The 13,048-nt window shown below is 43.0% G+C and overlaps 1 protein-coding gene across 1 annotated transcript in view; it reads right to left on the reverse strand.

Annotated features, from left to right (window-relative positions):
* The window catches only part of LOC136852234 (uncharacterized), a 32,718-nt gene continuing 19,670 nt past the window's right edge, over positions 1-13,048 (reverse strand). Inside the window, exon 9 of the mRNA XM_067126684.1 lies at positions 1-242. Within this exon, the coding sequence (XP_066982785.1) occupies positions 1-242 (242 nt within the window). The remainder of the gene's footprint in view (positions 243-13,048) is intronic.

Below are 13,048 nucleotides of genomic sequence, written 5' to 3' on the forward strand. Positions count from 1 at the left end.
CTAATCCGAGAAAACACCTTTCCAACAGAGTTTTGTCATCACCTGGAAATCTGCAACAGGTGTGACTGAGGGGCCGACCCCACCAACCTCCCTTGGGCCTCTGGTATGACTTCTCCCTGGTGCAGGGGAGTATGTCAAGGACCTTTGCCTAGGAGAGTCAGCATGGTGTACAGTCAGCTCCTCCACTAACACTTCACTATGAGCACTATGTTCAAGGTTCATGGTTTGATGAACTGAATCACCTGAGACATAGAATGCATTAATAATTCAAACTTAAAATAAAATTTCACCTCAAGAGTGGCAATGGCACTGGGGTCGGAAGTATGAGAGCTGGGAATGGGAACAGGTTGTATAGCTGAAGGACTGGGATTTGGGGACATAACAGAAATTACAAAAACATCAGACGAAGATTTCAAAGAATGCTGACTGGCTAAAGACTTGTCACTCCTAGCATTAGCTTTCCTAATTCTGTCTCTTTCCAACTTGGAAAGGTGAGAAGTTAAAGTCTTCCACTGTCTAGGGTCCCAGTCAACACATTCAGCACAGGTAAGATCTACTGAGCACAACTGGCCCCTGCAACTAGCACAGATAGAATGTAAGTCGTATTTGGCGGAAGTCAATCTCGTATTGCAGCCTTTGCTGCAATATCGAGTGCTAGATGTACTTGCGTCAGACATCATCAATGCAAGTGACAATTAACTATCAAACAAAAAGGAAAACAGTCAAAATTTGGTAAACTCTAATTTAAGTCAACCTGACTAAATAAATGCCAAAAGGCAATCAAAAGAATCGAAAATACTTCACCAATACTTCTGGGAAAATAACCAGTAAAGCCTACGAAAATCCAAATTTACGCTGCTGCTCACAACCTTCATCGGAAGCCGGCAGAAATAAATTGATCCTTCTTGCTATGTTGTTCCTCTTCTTCCCCGAAAGTGGGCAGGGCTAGCTACTGACACCAAAACAATCGCTACTGCAAATTTTAAAATTTTACCTGCCGGCTATTAGAAATTGTTAGCTTAGTAATTACTTGGTAAGTTACTTATAAAAAATTTAGATTTCCATTGTAAATTAGTTGCACAGATAACATAAAAACCATTAGTTTTTTTTCTTTCAAAATAAAACCTCTTAGAGGTACCTCCTGCATTTTGCATGTTCAGATTTGTATGCATATTAAGATACTACAGTAGTAGGCAAACACAGACATAATGGTACTGTATTAAAGGGAATTAATTTCATCATTTGATCTTATGAAAAAGGTAAAATTAAAATACTACAGCATTTAGGTAATATATGACAAGTTCATTTCCGCAAAAATGTAATTACAGTACTGTAGTTAGCACTGATAGGTAAAAATTGACATTTTCGTAATAAAATTAAGTTTCATATACACTTATCAAGTAATTACATAGCTATAGTTTCTAACTCGTACGGCAGCCTTTATTAAAAAAAATTGTGATAGCACTTCGATTGTTTAGTGTAGGTGACAAGCCTGCCAACTAACGGGAGTACTGGAAATGACTTAGCAGAAAACCTCATTGTGTTTGTGCCCTTATGTCCATGAGAGGGGAGGAGGGCGGGCTCCGATTCTGTAATTACTTGCTAAGCATATATGAAACTTAATTTTATTACAAAAATGTCATTTTCATATAAGTAACTTACCAAGTAATTAAAGGCAGTCCCCAGTTATCGGCGGGTGGTTCTGTTCCCGACAGCATGATGATAACTGAAAATCGGCGATAATAGCGCTAAAATCCCAACTTATCAGCGTTGATAACCGGACATCTGTGCCGAAAATCCAGTTATCATTGTCGCTGGACAAGTGCCGTAAACCCAGATCACCAACAACCGAGGCCGCCAATAACCGGGGATTGCCTTACATAGCTGAATCCCACAATGAATGGGGATGGAATACATGGACATATTCTATCCCAAAACATCAAGTCATGGTAATGACTTTGAAATAGAAAATTCCTAGCATTCACATAATGCCTGTTGTTCCCTTACCTGGTAAGAGAGCTATTGCAGGTGCATACTGCCTCTGGCTGGTGCTCATCTTAACTTGTAGTGGCATGGCAGTTGAGCCATGGGTTGTCTCTACTTAAGTAGGAGCTTTGCAGCGGATAGGCTTGCCCTGGGCACAGTACCAGTATAAAAATCAAACAGGCAATGCTTTCACCTACACTGAAAACACCACAACCCATCCACCTGGCTCCTGAAAATTTGACAACTTTCTTCAAGGAGAAGAGATAGTAGGGGAAAAAGAGGGAATCCCATGCTTCCTACCCCAATACCATGCTAGCCATTGATAATGGCCCCAAGGTACTGCAATTTTCAAACACTGTTTCAACTTCTTTCAAATAGTGAGATGCCAAGATCGGTTCGCACTTTCAGTAGGCCAACTGCAGAGTGGAAGTGAGGGACATATGTGCCTAAAACTAATAAGGTAGAGACTTCCCTGGCAACAAGAGCTTTCATTTTAAAAGTTGGCAAAATGTCCTGAATCTGAGTACGCGCCTCAGAAATGAAGTCTTTGACAAAGAAGGACAATGTGTTCTCCGTCAGAGGGCGAGACTGGTTCTTGACAGAGCACCAGAGGTTACTGCTAACATATTAGCGAGTTCCAAGCCATTGATAAAGGGTAGGTTTTTTTTCACAAGAAGATGAAGTTTGCTACTTTACCCTTGGATTTTAGCCAAGAACGAGGACCTTCCAAGTCCTGGCCCCATTCTTTCTCCAAGGTCTTAATGGAGAAAGAATGGGGCCAGGACTTGGAAGGTCCTAGATCTGGCTAAAAAAACTCAAGAATAAAAGTAGCAAACTTCATCTTCTTGTGAAACAAAAACCTACCCTTTATCAATGGCTTGGAACTCGCTAATATGTTAGCAGTAGCCAAGGCCACGAGGCAGCCACTTCAACTGTACGTCCAGGTTCCAGGAGACTGGATCTTCCTTTCTTTGTTTAGATGTATCAAAGGACTTGACACAGTCGTTAAGATCTAAGATTGACACAAGATTCAGGACCCATGTTTAAACAATGTGCTAAACACAGCTTGATACCCCCTTAATGGTGGAGGAGAAGAGATTCCTAAATTTTCTCGGATAAAGAAGGAAATCTGCAATTTGGGTCACAGACGTCTCAGAAGTAGAGACGCTGAGTCTGAGACACCAGCTTCAGAAAATCGCCCATGTAGCCTGGAAGACACAGCTAGGAAATCAATGCCTGCATCTTGCAATAGCCTCTGCAGCGCATCTTGAAAACCCTTATGCTCTGACAAGCTTCCGGACAGCCTGAAATGTGTCAGGGCAAGAGTGGACAACCCTTTGGTATCTCTTTAAAGTGAGTAGACATGGTTCTGGGGGAAGGAGTCTCGGAAAGTCCGCCCACAACTATAGCAGGTCCTGGAACCGTTCTTTCATGGCCCAGAACAGGGCTACGAGAGTCATTGTAACATTGCGATGAACCCAAGACTTAAAGGGCGGAGAGGCATAGTGGTCAGGTGGGACCAATCTTGCAGTATGGCGCCTGTTGCCTATGCTAGAGGGTCCGGGGTCTGAGAACAAAAGAAAGGAAGGTGATGGTTCCTTGAGGTGGCAAACTAGTCCCATAGTATCGCAGATTCCGATAAGACCAGAGGATCCAAGGTCCACTTGGTGGGAAGGACCTACTTTTCGACAGCTAAGTTCATCTGCCAGAATATTTAGTTTGCCCTGAATAAATCGAGTGACTAGACTCACTTGATTTGATCTGTCCACAGTAGGTCTCTTGCTGTCTGGCAGAAAGAAAATGAGTGAGTGCTGCCTCTCTTTTGTATGTAGGTTTGGGCTATGGTATTGTCTGAATGGACTACCACAGTCTTGTTGTGAACTAGGGTCGAGAAGCACTGAAGCCCGAAGTGAATTGCTTTCAGCTCTTTGGCATTGATGTGAAGGTTCTGTTCTTCTGGCAACCACGTCCCAGAAACTTCCCGGTTCCTCAAGAGGACTCCCCAACCTAGACCCGAGGAGTCTGAATATAAGTCTAGGTCTGGGCTCAGAGGATGAAGGGCTTTCCTTCCAAAAGTCTATGTTTGGACCGCCACCATGCTGGTCCGACTTGATCTCTGGGTTGATGGGAAATGAGTAGGTGTCCAGCTGTGTTTCCCTGTCCCAGTTGGCCTTGAGGAAGAACTGCAAAACCCTCATGAGAAATTTGCCTAACTTGACGAACGTCTTGATGGACGACAGAGTCCCCAGTAGGCTCGTCCACTGATGGGCCAAGCAAGAAGGGGCTAGAAACTTGTGGACCGTCTGAAGGTGGCTGGTGATTCTCTTGGCAGATGGGAAAGCCTGAAAAGTCTGCGAGTTGAGACTCATCCCCAAATAGAGGAACTCTTGTGACGGTGCAAACTGGGACTTCTGAAGGTAGATGATAACTCCTAGTTCCTGAGGGACGAGATGTTCAAGTCCTTCGTGCACTTTTCCTTCAAAGGGGATCGAAGGGGCATGTTGTCCTGATACAGACTGGCATTTATGCCTACTAAATGAAGTTATTAAGCTATAGGAACGAGGACTTGAGGGAAAACTTGAAGTGCTGTAGAGAGGCCAAAGCAAAGGGCCTGAAACTGGGAGATTTAGCTGGCGCCGGGCACTCGGATGGTGCCAGGCGCTCAGAGAGGAGACAGGTGTTTAGATGCTGATATGGGGCACTTGAGAGTGTGCCCTGGAAGACAAACCTTAGATGTTTCCTGGAGTCCAAATGGAAAGGGAAGTGGAAGCATGTGTCCTGCATATCCAAGGTTATCAGCCAATCGCCTTGGTGAATGGATGAATGGACTGACTGGTTCATCTCCATATGAACTCAGTCTGTCATATGAAGAGAATGAGGGTGCTTATGTTGAAGACTGGTCTCCAAACCCCGATCATTTGGGGACCACAAACAAACAGTAGTAGAAGCCCTAAGAGTTGATGTCCCCGACTTCTTCTATGGCTCTCTTTCGAAGGGCAGAGGAGACCTCCTCCGAAAGGGCTGAAAGTTTTTCTGAGCCTCAAGTAGGCCGTCAAAGTATTGGGAGAAGGGACCAAAGGAAGGCTCTCCATGAACGGAATGGTTTAGCGCTCCCTCAGAACCTAGACAATCCACTATTCTGTTCCTCTGATACTCCACTTCTCCCAAAACTCAAGAAGACTGGCTCCCACTTGTGCACAGAGAACTTCTTCCTCATTTCTCAGGCAAGGACTTGAGCTCCTCTTGATACTTCTGGCTGAGAAGCAGACACTGGAGCAGGTCCTAGACTGGACTTAGGCTTCCTCCCACGAAAGGGATGTTGCGGGAGAGGAGAGACCATCTTAGGAACAAACGTGGATGAATTATTGAGGCATCTGGGTGAATGCGCCAGAAGTTCCTAAGTCAACTTCTATTGGAGGTCTGACTTCTGGGCCTGAGTGACTCCTTTAGTAGAGCAGGAGCACTAAAAAATCTCTTTTCTTCAAAACCCCCAAAGAGAAAAGAGCTGCAAGTTTAAGAGAGCCATCCCTGATGGTCTTGTCTGCACAACAAAGGACTCCTAGCCAGTCCGAAGTGAAGACTCCAACTAAATCATGCAATCTTCAATCTTCTTGGCTAGTATCCTCAACATCCAGTCCAAGACACTGAAAGCTTCAAACAACCCAGAGTCTTTGGCAAGGAGGTCAACTTCTGCCAACGAAAAACATAATTTTCCCCGACGAAAACGCCAAGCATCGGGACAAAGGAGCTTCCCTGGTGGTGTAGGAAAGAAACCTCCTATGGAGTAAGCATGAGGGAGGAAGGACAAAGGAAGCCTTACCTTGCTCCTTCTTAGCAGAAAACCAAACTGCAATCTCCTTGAGTGCCTTCCTACAAGAAGAGGAAAGCACCATTGCGGGGAGCCTAGGTCTGTCATCTATATGGCTCCTCATCTGGAAGGTCGAGGTAGGCAAGACCAGGGGCTAGCTGGAGCCAAAAAAGGGATGGAAAGCTCACCCCCAAATATTGAAGGAGAGCTACGGTTGGCAAATGGGTGCCTGGCGCTCCGAGCAGTAGATTGTTACTGAAGAGTTAGTGCCGGGCACTCAGGAAGCGGGAGCCGGGTGCTTGGCAACTGGCACCAAGAGCTTGGGAGCTGGCACTGCGTGCTGGGAAACTGGCGGCGGACACTCAGAAGCTGGCGTCAGGTGCTTGAACGAAGACAACAAGCGCCTGAGAGGGATCGTTGGGTGCTTGGGAGCCAATTACTGGCACCCAACAAAGTACGCTCAGGAGAGAAATACTCCATACTGTTCCATGCATTGCAGGAAGGTTGAGGACTGTGCCCAGCTCCTTCAACCACTAAATGGGCAGCAGAGAAGAGCGGCAAGCATGGCCTATGTGCCTCTTCAATGGACGAGACGAATCTAGAAAGCACTTGTGGCGCTTCCAAGTCCGGGCTGGAATCCTGGTACTCGGACGACACTGGTGCACATCCACGACGCCTTTCCAGCGGCTGTCTGTTGAAACCTGGGATATTTGTGCAACAGGTTCAGCTGAGGGGGCAGCAACCCGTGGGCAAATCCCACCGGCCTCCCTTGGACTTCCGGCATGTCTTCTCCGAGGTTTAGGGGAGCAGGACAGAGACCTTTGTCTAGGAGAACTGGTGGGACGAGAAACCACCTCCTCCACTTGCATAACACTTTCTCCTATCAAGACACCTTTCCAGTGGCTGTCTAACGATACCTGGGAACACACAACAGGTTTGACTGAGGGGGCAACTACCCATGGGCCAACCCCCTCGGTCTCCACTGGACTTTTGGTATGTCTTCTCCCGGGTTCAAGGGAGCAGGACAGTGACCTCGGTATAGGAGAACCGAAGGGACGAGTAGCCACCTCCCCCACTTTCACAACACTATCCCTTGTCACTTTGCAAGAAGTGGTGCTATCTGAATAAGTTTTCCCATAAACACCTCCAGTGACGCACCTAACTCTGCCACTGCATTCTCTAGTAGGTTAATTATCTTGTCAAACCTAGACTCTAGACTGGCAATGGCATTGGGCTCGGATGCAAGGGAGCCCGGCGTGGGAGTAGGTGCGTTAGAAGTAGGAGGACTAGTAGCATGAGAAAAATTAAGATGAGGAGAAGAAGGAATAGCAGAGCTATCTTCTAACCTTTGGCTAGGGTAGAATTCTAGGCTAAGGGAAGCTCGTTTCTCAGCTCCAGAGGCCACTTCCTTTTTCTATGTCTCTCTAACTTGTTCTTTAATACAATTAGCACAAGTTTTCTCCCTGCTATATTTCTGCCCACTACAATTACTGCAAACTGTATGAGAATCATATGAAGATTTGATTAATCTGGTTTTCCAACGTTTGCTACAAAAGCAAAACTATGAATCAGACATAACACTAATAACCAAAGAAATAGAAAAAAATAATCTTGAAAGCTATGAAAGCTTGAAGGCTACTCAAATAAGCAATAATACTTCACTGAAATCCAGCTATACAACTGAAAATCAATAAACAAAAGCTACAGCAAACCCCTAATGTTACTTGAGAGCCAGCAGAAACACAATGAGGTTTTCTGCCAAGTCATTTCCAGCACTTCCATTAGTGGGCAGGGCTTGTCACCTACACTAAACAATCGAAGTACTACCGCATTTCTTATATAATGGCTGCTGCACAAATTAGAAACTATAGCTATGTAATTACTTGGTAAGTTACTTACTGAAACTAATAATTCCAGCACCTGAATGGATATTTTGAACGTTTACCCTCCTAACAACGAACAGTGACCTCAAGTGAGCCATTAGGGTTCTAATCATTCAGTGCATCCTTGTTAGGTTAAGAATTGTATTCTAAAGTACAGTATTCTTTTTATATGGCACTGGACCCATTTCTTTTAGAAATATTTACAGGGGTTTAGAGAAGGTAAAAGCCTCCTGGTCTTTTACGCATGTTGTGGTCTATGGGAATCAAACCCACTGTTATGTCAGGCACTGTATCCTGCATGAGGTCAAGTTAGGGTATAGTACATATCCCTTAAAAATTCTATTTTACCAGTTTTTTTCATCTTTTCTTTGAAGATGAATAATATACACAACATACTTTTCTCACTGCTTCTCTTGAGTTTTTTAGTTCATCTTAATTCTAATTCATTAATGCTACTGGTAACTCATTTTCATTTTTCCTCACCCATAACTGCAAAATTTTACAATAATGTGTATTTACCCAATTATACAAACCAGTCTTTTAAATATGAGTACAGTATTCCCAGCAAGAGCTGAAAACAGAAGCTGGAGGCTTAATAACAAGGTGGTTAATTTGTGGTAGGTAGGTGAGTGGTGAGGTACCGCCCACTCAACTGTCGGTAACCCAGAAGTTTTCCATTAGCATCAAGGACTGAGGGAGTGACTGATGTGGGATTATGATAAGACTTTTCTTTGTACATATAATATTTTGGCCTTTTTTCCTTCAAGAATACAAACATCATCTTTTCTACAAGAGATACTCATAAGGAGGGAAGACCATTTCTTGGAACTAACTGGCAGTTCCATCAGTCAAAGATATCATTTTCCTTGTCATGAGAAATGACAAGAGGGGAAAAATGATTCCTCTAACATCCTGTACAGCCTGGCACAGGGATGCAGAAACTGATAGGACCTGAACTAGTTTTGTCCAAAAATCCAATGTATATAAAAACATGATGATCCTGTCATTCCAAAAGAGGAGAAGAGGTACATGTAAAGGTTGATATGTGGCTACATCACTGAAAGGGAGCCAACATGAGTCCAGATGGTACTGTTTAAAAGGGAGTGAAAAGTTGCACCTTTTCGGCTTTATATCAAAGACAGAATACCCTACTGTATAACTCGCCTGAATCAAGAGCCATTTCTGCACATCTCATCTTCATATCTTAGATGAGATATATTTCTGTCCATGTGGAAATTTCCTTCTTATTCCATGGGATGAGACAATACCCCTAATTTCATGAGCTATTACCCAGAATGGAAGTTCATCCCCTTTGCCAAATAACTAGTATGCCAGCAAGAGACAGAGCTCTTTGACACCTTTTACTTATGCATCCCAATACAAACAAATAAGTGCAGACACTCAGACTCAAGACAGCATGCTATTCAGTAGCATATCAAGGCTTGTACTGGGCACAAAGAATATCTCTAATCCGTAATCAGAAACTATTCTGAGTTTCGCCATAATATCAGTAATAACGACAAAAATGAACATCAGCCCTCCAAATGCCAGACCTGATACAAGAGGCCCTGCAACTTGCCAACAAGCCTTGTCAAAGCTAAGGCTAGCAGAAAACCAGTCTTCAGCATGAAATCTCCATTCATAAGGCACCTGGGTTGGACTTTGGTAGACATTGGTTACATCCTACTCCACACACCTGAGTTCACAAGGTAGGTAAGACTGTTCAAAGCTCCTCATGAACACAAACAACTCTACTGAGGACAGGAGGTCCATGCCCTTCGTTCAGGAGAACTGGCTCAAGGATGAGCAATATACATTCAGCACAGAGACTAAGAGGAGCTGGATAGGAACGTCTGCAATCTGCTTTATCGAGGCTCTGACTGGAAAAAGGCCCATAGATATAGAGAGAAAGATTGGACAGTGTATGACAGCCAGGCAGTCTGTGACATGGACTGCCTGGCTCCATAGCTATGTGATGATTCTTGTGTAAACAATGACGCAACTCATGCAATCTAATGGGAAACCCTGTACTCTTTAAAACGTGTTTTCTCGGCTGCCATTCAAGACTGTCAAATGATTTATGCACCATTTACTAAATACAACATGCACTATATGTATAAATAAAAATACAGTGCGTCCTCAACTTACAGCAGGGATCTGTTCCAGCACCCCCTAGTAATTTGATTTCCGCCGTAAGTCGATTTTCCTCCGTTATTGGCGCTTTAACAGCGCTGTAACTTGATACTGCATCAAGTTACTGCGCTGTAAGCGCCATTAACTTGATGCAGTATCAAGTTACAGCGCTTACAGCGCAGTAACTTGATGCATTATCAAGTTACAGCGCTGTTAAAGCACCGTTAACAGCGCTTACGGTGCCTGAACTTGATGTTGCATCAAGTTACGGCACTGAAAAAGTGCTGTAAGATCGAATCGCCGTCAGTCGGTGGTGCTGTAAGCTGAGGACGCACTTACTTAATTTTGCTGGTATATTTTTTCTACAATTAAGTCATAAAGTTTTGTAGTTATGGCTACATTACAACATTGTGATCATGCTGCACTGACAGCCAATTTTCTCAGCAGTCTTTAAAGATTGGTAAATGATCTTTGCAGCATTTACCAAGGACAATGTGTACTACATGCAGAAATAAAAATATTAATTCAGTCTGCTGTAATTTTTATACACTTGAGCAATAAAGTTGACCAACTTTCCGACGTTATGTGCCTTTCCTTCCACCATAAATTTACAGTTTTACTCTCTAGAGGCAGAACTAATTATTATCGTTCTTTATTCACAGGTCAAACTGACAGGCAGTAAAATTTGACATCAGTATCCTAAAATAATTGTCATCTCCAATGCTTTCATCCCATATAAGCTTCATCCATAGGCATAATCATATTATTAATAGCCTACGTTTAACAGCCTGATACCTAACAGCCAATATTCAATAGCCTGTACAATCATTTCATAGGGTTTTAAAATTTACTGTACCTGATACTGTACTGTACTATTAATAGGGATACAAGTAATATCGTAGTCTGCAGGGATGTATAAATCTTGCCACTGCCAGTACTGATGTGTATGCCAGCTTGCCCCTTCTGGTTACTTCTTAGTAGACTAAATCTACTTTGATAGCCAAATTGGTGCCTCTTAACATATTGTGGACTTCAAAGTCTGCTGCAGAAACTTAAGCTCGTGCATAGCAGGAGGTTTGAAAATGCAATTTGGCAAAAAATGCTTGCTGCTGAATATGTGATCCAGTTTTGGTCTTTATCCCTTTCGCAGTTTCTAACCCAAGTAAGGTAGCGGTCCTGATCTTTGTTCTTGTCAGGAAACCTTAAACAAAAAATTGACAAAAATCAGTACCGAATCTTACGTCACATTATTAATAACATGCTGCCTATACTGACCTGCAGACATTTTTAAGACATATTTAAACCTGTGAGGCTATTCACAGATCTTACAAGAGAAACTACTTATTTAATTACAGTACAGTATACATGTAATTACAATCGGCATTAATTCATATTCATACAGCTGTGATTTAGGGAAGAGTACACTGTATGTACCGTACAGAACCAGATCAAGGCATTTGAACCTTGACATAGAAGCTATTTCTACAGCTTCAAGTGAAATTACTACCAGGAGGTACATATATAAAGCTATGTAACATATCAGTTCTTCATTGGAGGGATGGGTAGAGCTCTCGGCTAGCACGCTGTTGGCCCAGCGTTCAACTCTCTGACCGGCTAATGAAGAATTAGAGGAATTTATTTCTGGTAATAGAAATTCATTGCTCATCATAACGTGGTTCGGATTCCACAATAAGCTGTAGGTCCCGTTGCTAGGTAACCAGTTGATTCTTAGCCACGTAAAATAAATCTAATCCTTCGGGCCAGCCCTAGGGGAGCTGTTAATCAGCTCAGTGGTCTGGTTAAACTAAGATATACCTTTATGTAACATGTCATAGTCATTCTGACCTGTAATTCAACATACTTATTTACACTGTACAGTCTAAGTTACGCTACCATGTAACAATAACTTGAGACTTTCAAAGTTAGCCAAGACTTGAGCTGTATTTCATAGTCTGTAAAGAGGGACAGATAGAAAAATCAGCATTCCTGAAGATTATGCCAAGTCAAGCTACCTTTGCTAAGCTAAGGTTAGGCTATGGTAGGCTACACTTGGTTATTTGATGATCAACCCTGGTAGACTAGCTAGTTGGTAAAGTTTACTTGTAGACTAGCTTTTTGGCAAAGTTCACTTAAAATTAAAGTTATAATGTACAGGCAGTCCCTGGTTATCAGCGGGGTTCCGTTCCCAACAGTGTGACGATAACCAAAAATCACTGACAACCAAGAATCGGCGATAATAGCAACGATCCTCGGTTATCAGCACCGGTATAACTGATAACCGGGGATCAGCGCCGCCAATAACCGAGGATCAGCGCCGATAACAGGAGATTGGTGCCGAAAACTGGGAATCAGCGTCGAAAATCAGGTTATCGTCGTCGCTAGACAAGTGCCATAAAACCGGATCGCTGATAACCAGAGACTGCCTGTAATGTGAATTTAAAGTATCCTTTAGGGTAAAAATGATAATGGTAAAATTGAAGAATACTACCTTTAAGTGGTCTGGCAGATCAAATTCAGCCGAGTCCTCTGCATATCAGGAGGTTTGAGAACTTATTGATAACATGGTAAATGACATTACAGTATAACACTTCATTAACACTTAAAACTGCAACAGCCCTAGGGCTAGGCCTCATGATACTATGTACATTGTAGTAACAGTAATAGGGAAAATTGTCAGACTTAACCATGTTTATATGGACTGAAAGTAACCCTACATGCTAATTTATTAGGTTATATGAATTTAATGTCAAATAGGCTTTAATAAAAAGCTTATTAAAACATTCATTATTTTATTAGCTCAAAAAGCAGGCGTGCAGTTGACTGCAAGTTGTGCTCTAACACGTTTACTAGAGTTGTTTCAACAGTTATAAAGATTTTCATGAATGAAAATATGCCAGTTACTAGTGAAATGTGATCCCCTGTTCTTTTGAGATCCTGCTTCTGTATGTAATACAGTTGATGGCCCAACACCGGGTGCCAGAGATGGCTCTGTTGCTGCTGGTCTGTGCAGTTGCTGCCATCACTGCCGCTGCCAAATCTGAGAATTAACACAGAGCAATGGCGCCTTACTTGCATGCGACAGTCACGTGACTGTCCAATCTCTCTCTCTCTGCATTAACGAAAAGGCCCAATCAAAGATACCAATCACAAAAGAAGATTTCCCAATATACAAATGCTAAGAGCCTCCAGATGCATCCCCTGCAGAGTCCTGTGGGAAAACACTCATGAGAGCTACTTG

Source organism: Macrobrachium rosenbergii, chromosome 25 (assembly GCF_040412425.1).
Source record: "Macrobrachium rosenbergii isolate ZJJX-2024 chromosome 25, ASM4041242v1, whole genome shotgun sequence".
NCBI lineage: Eukaryota > Metazoa > Arthropoda > Malacostraca > Decapoda > Palaemonidae > Macrobrachium > Macrobrachium rosenbergii.